Raw genomic sequence first — 19,981 nt, 5'->3', positions numbered from 1 at the left:
CTGAGCACGGAAAAAAAAAAAAAAAATCGTAGGTGACATATTTTGGGCGCAATTGACCGAGGAAGTCTGGCAAAAAGTGGGCATTGACAGAGCGGTCGTCAGACCCGGTCAGCGTCACCCGCGCTGACAGATGGGAGTTGCCACAAAGATATTATTACCTAATTGTTTCAATGTCTCCAATTGATTTTTTCTTAGTTTTTTTGCAGTAATATTATTCAACAGTGTGTATTGTAATATATTTATATAATAAAAGTGGTGAATAATCGCTATACTCAAAAGTATGATGTGCATATTAGTGATTCAATTATTATGTTTATAAAACAATAAACATAGAGTTTTGCTGCTATTACACTATACACAGGTTATATATAAGTATCTGCATGTTTTGGTCACCATAACGAACCACTAAGTTGGTATTGAGAGTCGAAAAGCAACGAAGAGTTACCGCCACACACCAGCCAGCCACTCGCTGCCACTCCCTCAACACACGCACTAAACTTTCTTCCCCAACAATACCATTTGTGGTGTTATTACACTATATACAGACGTTATATATAAGTATGTATATATTTTGTTCACCACAACTGTACAGCTAAGCTGATATAGTTAGTTCAGGCACTAAGAGTCGTCGCTATACACAGATGGCGGCTGGCGGCTCCCTCACTCTTTCAAGGTCACACGCACTAAACTTTCTCCCCCAACAATACCTTTTGCAGTGTTATTACCCTATATACACATATTATATATAAATATCTACATGTTTTATGCACCGTAACTGTACACCTAAACTTGTAGTGCGCCCAAAGAGCATAGTGGCCACCCTCTAAACAGCTAGACAAATCGTGCAGACGACGTCACCTCCGTCACCCATATGGCTCCTCCCAGCATAATCCTTTTGCTGTTATTACACTAATGCACACATTATATATAAGTATCTACATTTGTGTTCACCATAGAGAACCACTGAGCTGGTATGGTGAATGCCAACAATAACAGGTAGCCACACAGTCAGTAAACGATGCTGTCTCCCTCCATCTCTCAGCATCACTCCTCCCACAGCGCTAATATTATATTACAACAATCCTGCTATTATCACAACCCTGGTTATTTATATCATAGTCATGGGTCATCTGTAATATTTTCATCGCTAAATAATAACAATTATATATTTATTTTGACATTTTTCGGCGATGCTGTGGTCACAAGCTGAACAGCAATGCTGTTCGCTCATGCTGCGTGCGCCGGCCTTGGTTGCTCCAACAGTACTGTGCCTCTCTCACCTGAGAATATTGCCCACGATTTTTTTTTAAAATGGCATCTGTTTACAAGAGCCCTGAGGAAGCTACTGTAAACCCTGTGTAGCCGCGGGCCATTTGAATGAGGCCTGGCACCCTATGGCGTATATATACGACATGCGCACCATGGGACATGTTACTCAGGGCGTATATATACGCCATGCACACCATGGGACATATTACTCAGGGCGTATATATATGCCATGCGCAGTTTAAGGGTTAAAGTTCCAGGAGGAATGGTGGTGGCATTATTTGTTTTATGAGTAATGTTATCTTCCATCTGGACTGTAAGAATTGTAAAGATATCTTTAACACTTTGGTCATTTATCCCTCCCTTTCCCTGATAACTGGATGAGAATTTTTTGCTGCGAGGGTAGACTCTTCCAGTTCTTTGAGGGTTTATTTCATTTCAATTGTTAGAGCCCAAGGGTTACAAGGTATAGCAACTATTACAGCGAGTCGATCATGTTCAACAGTAGTTACAATGGTGACTTCTGCAATTGTCACAACATCCTAACAAAGATACAATAGAAATTAACAAGGAGCCCATGCCATCAATCTTGCTTCTCTACTTTCCATTCTCAACTGATTCCCCACAGTTGGCTGTCAAGGTTCATTTGCTTCATAGTACAGATGCCATATCAAAGCTCACACCATTTTCTTAAACTCATACAATGCTTATTATTGGGGCATAACAGGCCAACCTCTCTTGGTGTTCAAAAAAGAAATCAATAAATGTTTCCAAAGGATACCTGATCAACCAGGCTGTGATTCATAGGTCAGGCTGTGACCAGCCACATCCAACAGTCTGGTTGACCAGACTACCAGCCAGGAGGCCTGGTCACAGACCAAGCCGCAGGGACACTGATCCTCAGAATCACCAGAGGGGAGGTATGGAGAGTGGGGGGGGGGGGGGGGGTAATGGGAGTGGGGGTTAGGGTGGTGTGGGTGGAGAGATGAGGGTGGTGGGAGTGGAGAGATGGGGTGGTGGGAGAGGAAAGATGGGAGTGGAAAGATGGGGTGGTGGGAGAGGAAAGATGGGGTGGTGGGAGTGGAGAGATGGGGTGGTGGGAGAGGAAAGATGGGGTGGTGGGAGTGGAGAGATGGGGTGGTGGGAGAGGAAAGATGGGAGTGGAGAGGTGGGGTGGTGGGAGAGGAAAGATGGGAGTGGAAAGATGGGGTGGTGGGAGAGGAAAGATGGGGTGGTGGGAGAGGAAAGATGGGAGTGGAGAGATGGGGTGGTGGGAGAGGAAAGATGGGAGTGGAGAGATGGGGTGGTGGGAGAGGAAAGATGGGAGTGGAGAGGTGGGGTAGTGGGAGAGGAAAGATGGGAGTGGAAAGATGGGGTGGTGGGAGAGGAAAGATGGGGTGGTGGGATGGGAAAGATGGGAGTGGAGAGATGGGGTGGTGGGAGAGGAAAGATGGGAGTGGAAAGATGGGGTGGTGGGAGAGGAAAGATGGGGTGGTGGGAGAGGAAAGATGGGGTGGTGGGAGAGGAAAGATGGGAGTGGAGAGATGGGGTGGTGGGAGAGGAGAGATGGGAGTGGAAAGATGGGGTGGTGGGAGAGGAAAGATGGGAGTGGAAAGATGGGGTGGTGGGGGTGGAGAGATGGGACAGTGGAAGATGGGGTCATGAAGAGAGAAATAGAAGTGGGGAAGTTTGGATTTTTGGTGTTTTTTCATAAATTATGTACTTGTGCTGTGTAAGTCATATTATAAGAACTCACAGTATGTGAGTGTTTACTATATTATTATTATTCTTGAGAAAATCTGTGTATTATTATTATAAACAAAATAATACAAAAATTATAAAAACATTAAATATTTAAGCTTCACCATTTGTTCAATGAAAGTGTGAGGACCTACTAAATGAACACTGATATATGAGAAGTAATAATCAGTTATTATATAATTCATCTCCTGAAGTCTCCCATGACGTACCTCCCATAAGTAGAGTAATACGCTCTGCTTTACAAATACACAAACAAAAAAATATCATTGCAAACTTGATGAAGAAATAACAAAAATATAGACTTCACCTTGTTTGACAGATAAATTTCCAATTTCATTGCACATCGATGATAAGATGATTGATTCTTCTTCTGGCAAGTTTTGTAATTCCTGTATTAACTGGTTAAGGGCAATGGCATCATATCCACAGAGGTATTGAGTGTAATATCTCTGCAACACCTGGAAAACCATATAGTACATAATATTCAGTAATAAATACAGTACCTGACAATTATATTATACTTTATTTCATGTACAGAATCTAAGCCTTACTAAATACAGTATTACAAAATGAATCCAAACTTCAACCCACCTGTGAATACTTCTTAATTAATGCACGTATTTCCTCCATATGAAAAAGAAGTTCAGGCAACTGACGATCAACCAAATCATCTGCTGTTTTACTTTTAACTTTATGAAGGGGTGGGTTCTCATGATGACGAAGAAGCCACAACACCTATTAGTGACAAAAAAATCTTTATACTAATACTATATAAAGAAAACAACAAGTTGAAGATATTATTATAAGAAAGTCAAGTCATAAGGTGTGCAAAACAACAGAAAGATACCTTAATTATGTTGCAACAATCATAGAAATATGTAATTACCTACATACATGTGAGGGAATTACTGCTGGTAGTTTTGTTTGGAAATGTTTTTCTGGGTACCTGGAGAAAACTTAGATTATTGCTGGAAACTATATTTATTTTTCAAACCTGAGCTGACTATTGCTGCAGAAGGATTAATATGCAGAGTAAGTAACAATAATGTGGCTGAAACATTCCAACATTCCAACTCTCACACATGAAACGAAATGATGATGTTTCAGTCCGCCTTGGGCCCATATCAAGCTGTGACTGCAAGAGTGGGAGTTAATATAAAGCAAGAGGGAAGATGAGGTGAAAGGTGATGGCTAATTGGAGAAGTAAAGCATGAAAGCTGAAGTACCAAAACAGTATAAGAAAAACAACAACGTTGAATGTAATGAAACGCCATATTCTGGGCAAGACCCGGAGGCTCCCAGGAGCTATCCAGGCTGAATGGGTATGTATAACTTTCTGGCATCAGTAAATGTGCATGAGTTCTTGCCTACCAGGGACCATGAGCCAGAACCTGGCTCCCTCAGAGAGGCACAAGGAGAAATGGAAACCAAATGAAAACTAGCAAATTAGCATGACATCATCACGTCGCCATGCCGCCACCTGCGCAACCCCCTCTCCCTGGGAGGGGGAAAGGGAGCCCCAGACCCCCCCTGCACCAGTGATCGAACTGGCAGTTCTTAGGCTGGATGTCAAAAATACAAGAAAACACTGCCAACTAGAGGGAGGGAGGGAGGGAGTGTGGGAGGGGAGCCTCCGGGTCTCACCCAGAAAATAGGTGGGACCTAAAATAGGTGAGAAAATGGGTGAGACCTTGGTACCTAAAATTTCATTACATACAAGACTGGTTTTCTGGGGGAAAGCCCCGTCGGCTCCCTGGAGCTACCTCACCAGAGATAAGGAAAAGAGGGAAGGAACAAGGAGGCAGATATTACGTGCCCTAACTCAAAAACAAGATAATTGGCAAACTGAAGGACCCTACAGACGACCCGGGAGACCCAAACCCCAAAACAGGAAGGAAGGGAGGGAACACGGGCAATCCAAAGCGCCCCCCATGGCCACAGAGGCCAAAATGCGAGACGAGCAGAGAGCCACAACCGAACACAACACATTTTGCACCCCTGGCCCGACCAACCAAGCAACAAGAACCCAATGACCCCTCCGGAAAGCAGCAGACCCATTCATCACCAGATAAAAGGAGACTGCCGCAGACGAGCAAAACTACCACCAGGACCAAACGAGCAGAACACCACCAGAGCTGGAGAGGAGAGCCTGAAGCTCCCCAAACCAACTCCCAGAGGCCAACGCCAACAGGGAAAAGACAAAAAACAAAAAAGACCTGAAAAACAACCCGAAACCGAAGAGGCCACGAGAAACCGAGGAGAAGTGAAAAAAGGGATCACCAGGGCCAACGACGGGGATAGCACTGGAGATACATGAGCAGGCCGGAGGTGAAACAACCCACAAGACAGCTGGCAGAACGGGGCAAAAGTAACAAGACCGAATGCAAGCTGAAGTGGCTCTACCAGCGCCACACGATACGAGGCGACAGTATGCATTATATGATAACGGTCCCGGAACAACCATGAAGGGACAAAACAACCTTATCAGAGACCAAATTACACCGACGCAAAGATAGGAAAAGCCAGAAGGACCACCAGGAACTTCAAACTGCCGCCAAGACAAAGCTCAAGGGTGGGAGACCCACATGAAGCCACCTGCGCCACATACAAGTGATGATAGACTTGAGACAGAAATTCCAGATGCGAAGACTCCAGAAGAAGAATGAATCAGCCTTGTACAGGGCAGGACCGATCTGCTGAAAGAGGCAGAGCCACAAGAAGACTCTCGGATTCGGATACCGAGCAAGCAGCACTTGAAACCAAGGCTGGGCCGACCACCAAAGAGCCAGAAGGACAACTCCCCCACCCCCCTGGTAAGTCCCTAAGTGAGCCAGGACCTGAAGCAACTGCAGAACCACCAGGGAACAGTTTGAATGTAGCTAGATTGTCGAGCCGCGAGCAACCCGAACCCTCTGGAGCGACATCCACACAACTGCAGAATGAACGGTAGGTCCATGCAGTCCCATATCGGTGCCGAAAACAGGTGGGAACCCCAACGAAGAAACGAGGTGGTTTTGACCACGCCCATGCGAACCCACTCTGAGATGACTCAACAGAACGCAAGGGGAAGAGACCCCCCCCCCCCTTGCAGGAAGAGAAGCTGCCCAACACCACTTCAGGACACACGAAATGACCCAAAGACCCACAATCGTGGGACCAGCCACGAGCGAACAGAGCGAGCCTCCCCTCCCTGATCGCCCCATCAGTGGGACAAATTGCAAAAGGCTGAAGCACCTTACGAGAACCTAAACAGCGTACAGGGCTATCCCCCAGCTGACCAGAAACAGACAGAACCGAAGACTGCACTTGCCCAGAATCTGCCACCACTGGTCTATCACGACAGGAGAACCCCGAGCCCTGGCACGACCCTTCCGGGAAAGCCTCCCACGAGTCCCCCGGAGAACCAACAAACTGGACCGAGGATGGCAACTAGCTGAAGCCGCCTGCAGATACTGTACTGTACAACCGCAGCCTCTGTAAACAGCAGCAAACAAAAAGGGCAAGACAACAGATGAGCCAGGACTCAAGTGGACTCCAAGGAAGCACCGCCTGCCGACATGCAAGTCGAGAAGCAAAAAAGGCCACGAAACCGCATCCCGCATGAGCGGCGCGACCTGCGTTAATAATGGAGACAAAGAACGCACCTCCAAGGACAATGCACCCCAACATCCCGCTGAAGTGTAGGAGCGAACAAACAAGCATTGAGATGCTCAACTTGTCCCCCAGGAAAACCTGCAATGCCATCTGAGCTTCCTCGAGAAGAGCGAGCAGTTCGCCAACCAGGACGACCCTGGAACTTCATAGCGAACCCAGGACAGACACGAAAACATAATTCGAGTCGCGCAGGAGGTAAGCTGCAAGGGACTCCCGCACCATATGAGACGGGACGCTGGAAGCCGAAAACCTCTGGAAGGATGGAACCGAGGAACCTTCGACATCATGGTACTGAACCCGGGTAGGGGAAGATATTAAGTCTAATTGTATGAGGAGGGAGCAAAGAGAACTCCTCTCCTTGTAACACCAAGCCCTGCTCCGAGGGTACAAAAACCCCAGTGGGGTCCAACAGGTCCCAAGACCACCCCAAAGCAACCCCTCCCCCGCCCTGGGAACCTCGCGCCGAGGATCCCGAGTCGAGCTGTCCCCCAAAAACACCGACTTCACAAAAAAAAAAAAAAAAAAAAAAAAAAAAAAAAAAAAAAAAAAGCCGGGGCAGCCAAAAACACTAAGGAAGGGGCCCCACTGGTCAGACCCATAAACATCAGCAGGAGGAACAGGCTCGAATGCCTCCACAACCACCCCGGAAGGGGCCCCACTGGTCAGACCCATAAACATCAGCAGGAGGAACAGGCTCGAATGCCTCCACAACCACCCCGGAAGGGGACACTCCCGAAACTGCCCGAGTCTCAACATCAATGAGACCCCCGCCCCGCCTCCGAACCCGCTGATGGGGTCAGAGCCGGAAGCCAGGAAAGGGGGAAACTGAACGTACAACAGAAGGGGAAGGGAAGGAAAGGCGGAAAGAACCAAGGCAAAGTGACGCCTCTCCCAAAAACAAAACAAGGGCAGTCTCGGGGCATCCAGGGAAGCAATTAACTCAGCGCGTTGCAGCAAGAGAACCCAGCATACAATGCAGCTGCTGCCTTCACCCTCAGAAAATGATCAATAGCGAGGGTGAACTGGAGCACGCACGCACAAGAAAGTCGCACAACTCCGGGTCAAAAGAATCACAGACCCAACAGGCAGCATGGCAGAGGCACAATTGCCATGTAGTTACAGGTGTAGTTACAGGTGTAACACATGTAGTTACAGGATGAGAGCGAGCGTAGCTCTTATCCTGTAACTACACTTAGGTAATTACAAACAGTGAGTGTCACCCTGAGACAAGGGGACAGAGCAACCTTCAAACTCGCACGAAGCGAGAGTCACATCCATCGGACCACAGAGCTCCCAGGGCCCTTTGCCTTCTTAACATGCCAAGGGAAGCTCAGGCAGGGTACTACGAACTAGCCCCCAAGTCTACCAAGCAAACTTCTAAAAGCTGAACCCCTGGGAAGTGTCCACTCATGGGGGCCTAGCGGGGAATACCACCAATACACAGAAGAATATACACCGACCCCAACAACAGTGAGGGGAGGACAAGGCAGACCCCTTCCCACCCGGCAGGAACAACAAAAACAAAAGAAAAACTCTGCAAGAGAACAATGTACCCAGGCAGAACAGACAACCGCTATAATAGGTGATAACTAGCTGAGCAGTACCCCCGCACCCCTACCGATGACAAAAACTACCTCCTACCCAGAGACAAACATGGGTAACAACCCCAGCTGACCCTAAGGGCAGCCAAGTACCAAGCAGTAAAAGACACAGCGAAGGTAGATCCCAAGGTGACTTGTGGAAGGAGGCCCCAAGGGCAGTACTTACTGGGTACCTAGGGAAGGGAACCCTAGGCGCATGCAGCCCAAGTACCGTGGAATATTACTCCTGGCTCCCACACCCCATGTAGACAGACCACACCATAAGGCACAGAACTGAAACAAAAAAGGCAATGAAACAAAAAAAAGGCAAAAGAGGCACATGACTTCTCCAGAATCGCATCAGCCAAGAACTGGTGGTTCGATTGCAGGCACAGGGGGTCTGGGGCTCCCCCTTCCCCCCTCAAGGAGATGGGGGTTGTGCAGACAGTGGCGCAGCGATGTGATGACATCATGCTAATTTGCTAGTTTTCATTTGAGGAGTTCTGTCCCACTCATTCAGCTTTCGGTAGCAATTGTTTCACCAGAAGAGGGGATTTGTTTTGGGGCGCCTACCTTTCTGGGTGTCAGACCGGTCGATGGCAGACATAGAATGCTCCCAATCACATGGGGAATTCTATAGGCTAGTGCTCCTTGCACCTCTCTGAGGGGACCCAGGTTCTGGCTCATGGTCCCCAGTAGGCAAGAACTCCATGCACCTTGATTGATGCCAGAAAGTTATACATATCCATTCAGCCTGGATAGCTCCGGGTGAGCCGATGGGGTTCCTCCCCCACCTTCAGAAAGGAAACTAAATAAGCCATCTTATATAACAGGAGGAAAGCTAAAAGCAAGCAGACAAGGGAAGAGATAAGCAAAACAAAAAATATTAAAGGTGAAATAAGACAGAAATAAAAGAAAGAAATAGTTAAATGCTTTAATTTTCTGAGCAAGAATGATATAGCTTAATTATTTGGCACTCTGTGCTCTCTTGTCACTGCTGTTTCCATGTATCTTTTGGTTCTCTGTAATGTCACTTTTACTCCTTAAGAACATGCACCAGGCATATCCTGATAATTGGAAGGGTTTACACCTGAGGGCTACTGAGGGAATCTTCCCAAAAGTATAATAAGGTTATTTTAACACTTATTTACTGTACTTGTAAATGTATGAATACTGTATAAAGTAATGTATTTTACATGGATTGTGTTAACTAAGACATACAAAATATATCTGTTTAAAAAACCAGCGTAGAATGTAATGAAACGCCATTTTCTGGGTGAGACCCGGAGGCTCCCCGGAGCTATACCAGGCTCATATGCTAATGTCAGACTTTGGCATCAGTCATGTGTATGGAGTTCTTAGGGCCTACCAGTTCCAGAGGCCCCCTCTGAGGGGCACGAGGAACAATGGCCTATGAAAACCCCCATGTGGTTGGAAGCATTCTATGTCTGCCATCGACTGGGTATTGCTACCATAAGCCGAACTAGTGGTTATAACTCCCCAACAGAAAACAAGCAAACTGGTATGATGTCACACGTCACCGTGCCGCTGTCTGAGCAGCTCCCCCCTTCCCGGGAGGGGGAAGGGAGAGCCCCAGATCTCTCATGCCGGCTATCCACCCATCATTTCTGAGGCTGGATGTCAAAACACGTGAAAACTGCCAACCGGAGGGAGGGCGGGTTGACAGGGAGCCTCAGGGTCTCACCCAGAAAATGGCATTTCATTAGATTCAACGCTGGTTTTCTGGGGGGAGCCCCGTCGGCTTCCTGGAGCTAACTACCCACAGAGGAAGGACTAAGGGACATACCTGGGAGGCGGCCACCTCTCACACCTCAACACGAAGCGAGACAATCGGCTGCAACTGCCAACCCAAAGCAACACAGGCTCGACCAGGCCTAAGGATGTGAACAAAGCAACGAGCAGCCAGGACCCAGTTTGACCGCCAAAATCCTAACGCTCGAATGTCCGCCCAAGACAGTCCCAAGGAATGGAAACAGAAGCCGCGAAGTTGCGAACATCACGGGCACGGGAAGAGGCCGCAGGCCGGCCAGCCTTAATAACCCCGCACCTGCGAACAGGGAAGAAGGGAAACCGGATCAACCCTAAGCGCGTCCACGGACACAGAAACCGTGGTGTGCCAAAAACGGCGGAGAGCCGCAACTGAGCACAAAACCTGAAGCACCCCCGGCCAAACCAACAAGGCATCAGCAACCCAGGGACCCCTCCGGAAAGTGGCAGTCACATTCAACGCCAGAAAAGAAGGAGAAGGCCGCAGAGGAACAAAGCGATCGCCCCGACCAAAGGAGCAGAAACCCCAGCGCTGGAGGAGAGCATGAAGCACACAAACTCGACCCCCAAGGCCAACGCCAACTGAAAAAGAGCCCCTCGACACCAACCGGAACAAAAGGAGCCACAAGAACCGAGAAGAAAAGAGCGAGCACCCAGTCCCACGAACAGGACGGCTCAGATGGCGCATGAGCAGGCCGGAGGTGAACCAACGCATGAGACAGTGTGTGGAACGGCGCAGAAGTAACATCAACACCGAACGCAAGCGGAAGCGGCTCCGCCAGCGCCGAACAAAATGAGGCAACAGTATGCAGCAAAATGACAGCCATGAACAACACCGCCAACACCAACAATACACAGCCACCGAAGGAACAGAAGGAAAAAAAGGAAGGACCCCCAAAATACCCCACGCTGCCGCCAAGAAGAAGCACGCAGGTGGGACACCAGCAACGAAGCCACCCGACCACCAACAGAAGGCGAGACTCGAGGCAGAGCCAAACAAGCCGAGGAAGAGGCGGAGTCGCGGGAAGACCTCGGGTGCGACCACCAAGCAGGCAGAGCCAGAAACCCGAGCCGGCAAAGGTGATGGAACGTCTGTCGTACCGAAAAATGTCCCAATGCCAGCGAGCCGCCAGGAGGGTGGAGACCAAGACCCCGACAGACTCCAGAGAAGGAACACCGCAAGACTCTGAAAATGCCAACAAGCCGGGAAAGCCAGGAACCAGAATCGAAACCCGGCAACAGGAGCCAAAAGGCATAAACAAAACACACAACGTGGAGGACAAAAGGAAGCCGAGGAACGGAGTAAGCAGGCAGCAAAGGGGAATGAAGGGACATGACCTCCACCAGAAGCCGCTGGACATGTCCAACATGCCCCCAGGAGACCGAAGATCCAGAGGGGACATAACCACCACAAGCAAAACCTTAGAGGAATTGACAGGGTAGAGAAATGCAAGCCAAGGAACACATGGGGCACACGTAACGGGGGCAACAAGGTGAACTGAACGCCCAAATGAGCCGTATAAAAGAGAGAAGAAGCATACCAGTGTCAGAGCAGGAGACAATAGGAATGCATGAGGAAAGGATGCGGCGGAGGCCAACCCACACCCAGCGTCATGTGAAGATAAGAGAGCCCAGTAGGCTCCAGAACCTATACAGAAATTGAATGACAGGCGAGGGGCGAGACAAAGAGCCAAAGTTCATCCCCAGCAAGCACAACTAGGTGAGGACAACGAGGGTAGTACAGAGAATTCAATGAACATGGAAAAGATGGCCCGGTACAGCAAGACCGGCGAGGAATGAGGGATCCAGAAATATCATGGGAACAAAGAACCCAAACAAGGAAGGCCCCAGAAAGAAGCACGGAAGGGCTGAACAAAACGCCACGACCATACTCCAACACGCAGCCGCAGTATCAAAACCGCAGCAAAACGTCACCCACATTTCCAGAGGAATTGACAGGGTCGAGAAAGATAAACTGTTTAACATGGGTGGCATGCGAATATGGGGACATAGGTGGAAACCAAGTACCTAAATGAGCCACAGGGATGTTAGAAAGAACCTTTTCAGTGTCAGTAGGTAACACATGGAATGCAATAGGCAGTAATGTGGTGGAGGCTGACCCCACACACAGTTTCAAATGGAGAGACGATAGAGCCCAGTAGGCTCAGGAATCTGTACATTAGTTGATTGACAGTTGAGAGGCGGGACCAAAAAGCCAGAGCTCAACCCTGCAAGCACAACTGGGTGAGTACAATTAGGTGAGAACATAACACCCTCAACACAGGAACAGGTACCACTGAACAGGCATCTCCACTTTTGCACCTTGGAACAAGGTTGAGGCGGGGTCCAGAACTCAAGCATGGTTGGACATGCATAGGAGAGGGGCTGGATGAGTATAGTCAGGAGCCGCCTCGTATGGGCCAAGAGGCCTCTTGCAGTCACCTGTGATCGGACGATTGAATCGGGTGGTTAGAAACAAGCGCTGCCATGTATGGGCCAATAGCCCCTCTGCAGGCACCCCGTTTTTTACGTTCTATGTTCTCAAGTACGTATGTACACCCATTCGTACCCCCTAAAAACAAAACAGCGTCTAGACGAAGGAGACGCCAGACCACACCAACTCACCTGCAGAACATAGGCATGCAAGGGTCATGACAAGTCTATGAGAACGAAGCCGCCGAAGGCAGCCAGGGTATCATGCAGAGAAAACCGGGAGCACCGCCCACGGAAGCAGGCCATGAGCCTGCTGTCACACCCAGCCAGCCCTCCCTCACTCCTCCAACATTGTATTCAAAAACATTGCTCCTCCCATCATACAGTTATTCACACCAATGTTTCATGTTCATTTATGTATATTTACAACATATGTACACACTATACACTGTCACACACTATACACATTTACCATCAACACATTCAGAACATCACGAGTGTGAGCAGCCACACCCAGACAGGCCCTCCCTCACTCCAACATCTTACTCGCCAACATTGCTCCTCCCACCATACTGTTATTGTTTTTATTACACTATTTACACATGTTATATATACTTATCTACATGTTTTATTTACCAGAACTATGCAAGTAAGCCGGTATTGTGTCCAAACAGTACAGTGGCCACTATACACTGCATGAGAAATGACACAGCAGATGACACTACGATTACGACGTCACCTCCCTCACCAACATAGCTCCACTCAACATACTCCTGTTGCTATTATTACACTATATACACACACACTGTATATACCCATGTACATGTGTGTTCCCCATAGCGAACCACGATGCTAGTATTGTGAGCAAAACAAGAGTGGCTGCCACACACAGTGAGGCTACCTCAATTCTCTCCCTTCCTCCCTCCCTCACCAAAATTCCTCCTTCCACAATACTACACACAAAGCTAATTATAACCACAATCCTGGTCACTAATTCCTGTAAATGAATAATTGACCACAAGTTTATTTTGAAAAGGAACCTAAGAAGTCGTTTGAAGATTCCTAGATGGACGAAAAAATGCTGTGGTGCTGTGGCAAGCGCTGTGAACATTGTGAACAGCATTGAATCACTGATATTTGAACATTGTATTCAGTCATTATCACACTCAGGCTCTTCTATAATACTATCATGGCTAAATAATACAGGTTATATACATATATTTTGACATTATTAGGTGATGCTGTGGTCACATGCTGAACAGCCATGCTGTGCGCTCATGCTGCGAGCGCCAGCCTTGGTTGCTCACTCACTACTGAGGCTTTCACACCCGGGAATGTGGACCACAATTTTTTTTAAAGATGGCGTCTGTTTACAAGAGCCCTGAGGAAGCTGATGTGAACCCCATGTAGCCGCGGGAGTTTTGAATGGAACGTGAAAAATACAAATACCTGGAGGCGCGTAGCGCACCCCAGACATGGGCCTGCAGGTGCGTTGCGCAGTTAAAGGGTTAAGGGTTGAGGGTCAAGTATGATCCCGAAAGTACAATCGGGTTTGTTCTCTACTCTGAATCGGGAATTCTGGGTTTGAATCCCGGGTGGGACAGAAATGGTTGGACATGTTTCCTATCACCGATCACTGTTCACCGAGCAGCAAATAGGCACCCAGGGGTGAAGTCAGCTTCTTGTGGGGTTGCATCCTGGGAAGGGTCAGTAATTCAACCCTGGATAAACCTTGAAATAAGCCTTACATGTATATATACACTGGTTGTCTATCCCCCCAGACACAATAACATTATTATTATTATTATTATTATTACAAATCTTATGCAGTTATCTGAAATGCATCACTAATAAGGTGACATATATTTCTATTACTTGTTATACAAATTTTTTATTATCTTTCATAAATCATTAAAAGATTTGTGTGTCACACTCCAGTAAACATTAACAACTAGGTGCAAAGTGCTACCCTGAATTGCCTCTCAAAATATATAAGGAACATGTGAAGATAATTTTCATCAGGAGAGTTTTCTTAATCACCTGACATAAAAACAGATACAAACCTCATCTCTGGAGAAGCTAAGGCCCATGAATACAAACAGTGCCTTAGGACCCAAAAGTCCTGGTTGATCAGTCAAAATGAGAGCCAATTCTTTCATAGCTGTACGGAGGTATTTGCGTCTTTCACGATGCATGAGCGGCCTGCGGATATAAAAGTAATGAAAATATGATCATTATTTCGTAGCTAAAAATGAATGGGTGTTTATGGAGTCAAGATGTGCAAACAATTTTTGTTTAGAACGTAAAAATGCTTCCAAAAGCTGAAACCTAGATAAAAAAAAAACAGCGTTGAATGAACAAACTCCTTTTCTCCAGAAAACTCCAGAAAAAGGAGTTCAACTCTGTTGAACTCCTTTTTCTAGGTGGGGCCCAGAGGCTCCCTGAAGCTATCTGAACTGATATATGCAATATTAGTAAGGGGTCATCAGTCACAGGAGTCCTTATACTTACCGGGAACCACAAGCCAGAATCTGGTTCCACTCAAGAGAGGTGCAGGGAGCAATGGCCTATGAGCACCATACATTTAAAGTACGTATATCATAATTGCCATGACCGGGAAATGATCCAGAAAGGTAGGCAAATCAAAATAGACCATTGTCTAGTTAACCTGTGCAATTTTCACTCAAAAAAACAGCATTAAATGTAATGAAACGCCATTTTCTGGGTGAGACCCGGAGACTCCCCGGAGCTTATCCAGGCTGCTATGCTAATGTCAGACTTTGGCATCAGTCATATATATGGAGTTCTATGGGCCTACCGGGGACCATGGGCCAGAACCTGGCCTATAGAAACCCCTGTATGGTTGGAAACATTCTATGTCTGCCATCGACCGGGTCAGGCACCCAGAAAGGTAAGCGTCCCAAAACAATCCCCTATTCTGGTAAAAATTGCTACCACAAGCCGAACAAGTGAATAGAACTCCCCTAAAAGAAACAAGCAAACGATCATGATGTCACACGTCGCCAAGCCGCTGTCTGCGCAGCTCACCCCTCCCCGGGAGGGGGAAGGGGGAGCCCCAGACCTACCGCACTGGCTATCCACCATCAGTTCTGAGGCTGGATGTGTTCTGAGGGAGGGATGCTGGGGAGCCTATGGGTCTCACCCAGAAAATAGCGTTTCATTACATTCAACGTTGGTTTTCTGGGGGCAGCCCCCTTTGGCTCCCCAGAGATAATTCACCACAGAGGAAGAATAGGGACTAACCCGGGAGGTGGTCGCTGCTCACTCCTCAACCCGAAGCCGAGACAACTGGCTGCATCCACCGACTCAAGCGACACAGGCCCGACCGGGCCCAGAGACGTAAACAAGGCAACGAGCAGCCAGGACCCTGTTTGACCGCCAAAAGCCCCACGCCGAATGTCCGCCCAAGACAGTCCCAAAGAATGGCGGCAAGAGTCGCGAACTAGCGAACGTCACGGTCACAGGGATAGACCCCAGGCTGGCCAGCCTTAATATCCCTGCAGACGACCTGGGAGACCCGCACCTGAGAACAGGGAAGAAGGGAAACCGAATCAACCCAAAGAGCGTCCACGGACACAGAAGCCGTGGCGCACCAATAATGGCAGAGAGCCACAACCAGGCACAAAACATGATGCACTCCCAGCCTAACCAACAAAGCATCAACAACCCAGGGACCCCTCTGGAAAGCAGCTGTCTCATTCTTCGCCAGAAAAGAAGGAGAAGGCTTCAGAAAAACAAAACGATCGCCCCAACCAAAGGAGCAGAAACCCCAGAGCCGGAGGAGAGCATGAAGCTCACCAACCCGACCCCCAGAGGCTAATGCCAACAGGAAAAGAGCCCACAAAAAAAAAAAAAAAAAAAAAAAAAAAAAAAAAAAAAAAAAAAAAAAAAAAAAACAGAACCGAAGGGGCCACAAAAAGCCAAGGAGAAGAAGAGATCACCCAGTCCAACTACCAAGACGGCTCAGACAGCGCATGAGCAGGCCAGAGGTGAACCAACGCATTAGACAGCTTGTGGAACGGCACAGAAGTAACATCAACACCGAACGTAAGCAGAAGCGGCTCCGCCAGCGCCGCACGAAACGAGGCGACAGTATGCGGCAAAATGACAGCCCGAACCATCATAAGAGAAGGACAAGACCATGCCAACAAAACACAGCTACCTAAGAAGGGACAGAAGGAAACAGGAGACCGCCAAAATACCCCACACTGCTGCCAAGAAGAAGCACGCAGGTGGGACACCAACAACGAAGCCACCTGACCACCAACAGAAGGCGGGACTCCAGGCAGAGCCGAACCAGCCCAGCCACGGACCAAACGAGCCGTAGAAGAGGCGGAGCCGCGGGAAGATCTCGGGTGCGACCACCGAACAGACAGAGCCGGAACCCGAACTAGCAAAGGAGGAGATGGAACGTCTGCCATACAGAAAAAACATCCTAACGCCAGCGAGCATGCCAGGAGGTCCAAGACCAGGGCCCCGACTGAGACACAAAAGATGAGACCCAACACCACAAGCAAAACCCACAGAGGAAATGAGAGGGTAGACAACGACAGATCAAAAAACACAAGGGGCACAAGTACCAGGGGACACAGATGGAACGAATGCTCAATGAGCAAATGAAATGACAGAATGATTCCAGCATCAGATTAGGGGACAAATGGAAAGTACGAGGAAGGGATGTGGTGGAGGTAGACCCTACACACAGTCAAGTGTAGATACAACAGAGCCTAGTAGGCTCAGGAAGCTGGACCCAAGCCGAACGACAGGAGACAACAAAAACCCAGAGCGCAACCCCTGCAAACACAACGAGGGAAGCACAATAAGCACAGAGGCCCTGAAAATGGCAGGTAAGTAACAGAGGGGGGGGCAGGACTAGAGAACCAAAACTCAACCCCAGCGAGCACAACTAGGTGAAGACAACTAGGGGAGTAGAGAGAACCCAACGTACCTGGAATGGCTAAGCCAGGCACTGCAATGCATGAGTGACCCAGAGAAGATCATTGTAACAATTAGCACAGACAAACAAGATAAGATTCCAAGGGGTGACAGACGTCAGTCTCCTTGTTTGAGGAGCTGGTCACTGGAGACAGTTAATTTAAGCAAGTCCCAGCTGCGTCTGGGTACAAGATACAGGATGAAACACCCAGCGGGTTCCCCTCCTATTGAGGAGTGTTGAACATGCCACTATGGCGGCATGCCCACTTACAGGATGAGTGGACACACCGCCACAGCAGCACGTAAGAAAATACAATATTTTTCCTCAATAAACTCACCCCTGGGGCAAAAACGAAAAAAAAAAAAAATTGGGAAAGCCTCCAGGAGGAAAACACTCAAGGATCAAACAAAACGCCGCAACCAACCCCAACACGCAACCTCAGTAACAAAACCACATCAAAATCTCACCTCATAATATCCTGGCACAGTAACATGTACCTCATAACAGACACCACAACCACCAGTGTACCTTGTAACCTGGTCGAGGTGGAACCTCGGGACTGACTCAAGCATGGGCTGGACATGCATACGAGTGGGACTGGATGGGTACAATGAGGAGCTACCCTGCATGGGCCAAGAGGCCCCCTGCAGGGGGCCTCTAATTGGACAGAATTGTTGCTAGGCAGGGGAAGTAAATGAAATGTATGCCAAGTTTTTACAAATATACGAGGAAGGCACACAAACATTCATACTAAAACAGAGATGCAGGGCCAGAAAACAGGATTGGTTCGACAGAAATTGTGAGAGGGCAAGAGACCAAAAGACACAAAAATGGAATCAGTATAGGAAGAGGCCAAACCCCCAAACATACCAGCGATACAAAGATGCGAGAAACAACTATACGGCAGTAAGGAGAGAGGCAGAAAGAAATTTTGAAAAAGGGGTAGCGGATAAATGTAAAACAGAACCGGGTCTATTCTACAAATTCATAAACAACAAATTGCAGGTAAAGGATAATATCCAGAGGTTGAAAATGGGAAACAGATTCACTGAAAATGAAAAGGAAATGTGTGAAACATTAAATGAAAAGTTCCAAAGTGTGTTTGTACAAAATGAAATCTTCAGAGAACCAGACACAATAAGAATTCCAGAGAACAACATAGAGTGGATAGAGGTGTCTAGAGATGAAGTGGAAAATATGCTAAAGGAGCTCAGTAAGAACAAAGCAGCTGGCCCAGATGGCGTTTCACCATGGGTTCTGAGAGTGTGTGCATCAGAGCTCAGCATTCCACTTCACCTGATCTTTCAGGCATCCCTGTGTACAGGAATCGTAGCAGACGTGTGGAAACAGGCTAACATAGTTCCTATCTACAAAAGTGGCAGCAGGGAAGACCCCCTCAATTATAGACCTGTATCATTCACAAGTGTAATAGTGAAAGTATTGGAAAAACTAATCAAAACTAAATGGGTAGAACACCTGGAGAGAAATGATATAATATCAGACAGACAGTATGGTTTTCGATCTGGAAGATCCTGTATATCGAATTTACTCAGTTTCTATGATCGAGCCACAGAGATATTACAGGAAAGAGATGGTTGGGTTGACTGCATCTATCTGGACCTAAAAAAGGCTTTCGACAGAGTTCCACATAAGAGGTAGTTCTGGAAACTGGAAAATATTGGAGGGGTGACAGGTAAGCTTCTAACATGGATGAAAAATTTTCTGACTGATAGAAAAATGAGGGCAGTAATCAGAGGCAATGTATCAGAATGGAGAAATGTCACAAGTGGAGTACCACAGGGTTCAGTTCTTGCACCAGTGATGTTTAATGTCTACATAAATGATCTACCAGTTGGTATACAGAATTATATGAACATGTTTGCTGATGATGCTAAGATAATAGGAAGGATAAGAAATTTAGATGATTGTCATGCCCTTCAAGAAGACCTGGACAAAATAAGTATATGGAGCACCACTTGGCAAATGTAATTAAATTGTTAATAAATGTCATGTTATGGAATGTGGAATAGGAGAACATAGACCCCACACAACCTATATATTATGTGAGAAATCTTTAAAGAATTCTGATAAAGAAAGAGATCTAGGGGTGGTTCTAGATAGAAAACTATCACCTGAGGACCACATAAAGAATATTGTGCAAGGAGCCTATGCTATGCTTTCTAACTTCAGAATTGCTTTTAAATACATGGATGGCGATAAACTAAAGAAATTGTTCATGACTTTTGTTAGGCCAAAGCTAGAATATGCAGCTGTTGTGTGGTGCCCATATCTTAAGAAGCACATCAACAAACTGGAAAAGGTGCAAAGACATGCTACTAAGTGGCTCCCAGAACTGAAGGGCAAGAGCTACGAGGAGAGGTTAGAGGCATTAAATATGCCAAAACTAGAAGACAGAAGAAAAAGAGGTGATATGATCACTACGTACAAAATATTAACAGGAATTGATAAAATCAACAGGGAAGATTTCCTGAGACCTGAAACTTCAAGAACAAGAGGTCATAGATTTAAACTAGCTAAACAC

General features: G+C 47.3%; 1 protein-coding gene across 1 annotated transcript in view; it reads right to left on the bottom strand.

The window, feature by feature from the left end:
* Nucleotides 1-19,981, bottom strand: part of Hem (Nck associated protein 1 Hem) — a 297,069-nt gene that overhangs the window by 208,555 nt on the left and 68,533 nt on the right. The window contains 3 exon segments of the mRNA XM_045741430.2: nucleotides 3,335-3,485; nucleotides 3,619-3,762; nucleotides 14,546-14,684. Coding sequence (XP_045597386.2) covers nucleotides 3,335-3,485; nucleotides 3,619-3,762; nucleotides 14,546-14,684 — 434 coding nt within the window.

This window comes from Procambarus clarkii, chromosome 19 (assembly GCF_040958095.1).
Source record: "Procambarus clarkii isolate CNS0578487 chromosome 19, FALCON_Pclarkii_2.0, whole genome shotgun sequence".
In the NCBI taxonomy this organism is placed as follows: Eukaryota; Metazoa; Arthropoda; class Malacostraca; order Decapoda; family Cambaridae; genus Procambarus; species Procambarus clarkii.
The sequence above is the reverse complement of the archived record's forward strand: the minus strand, read 5'-3'. Positions and strand labels throughout refer to the sequence as shown.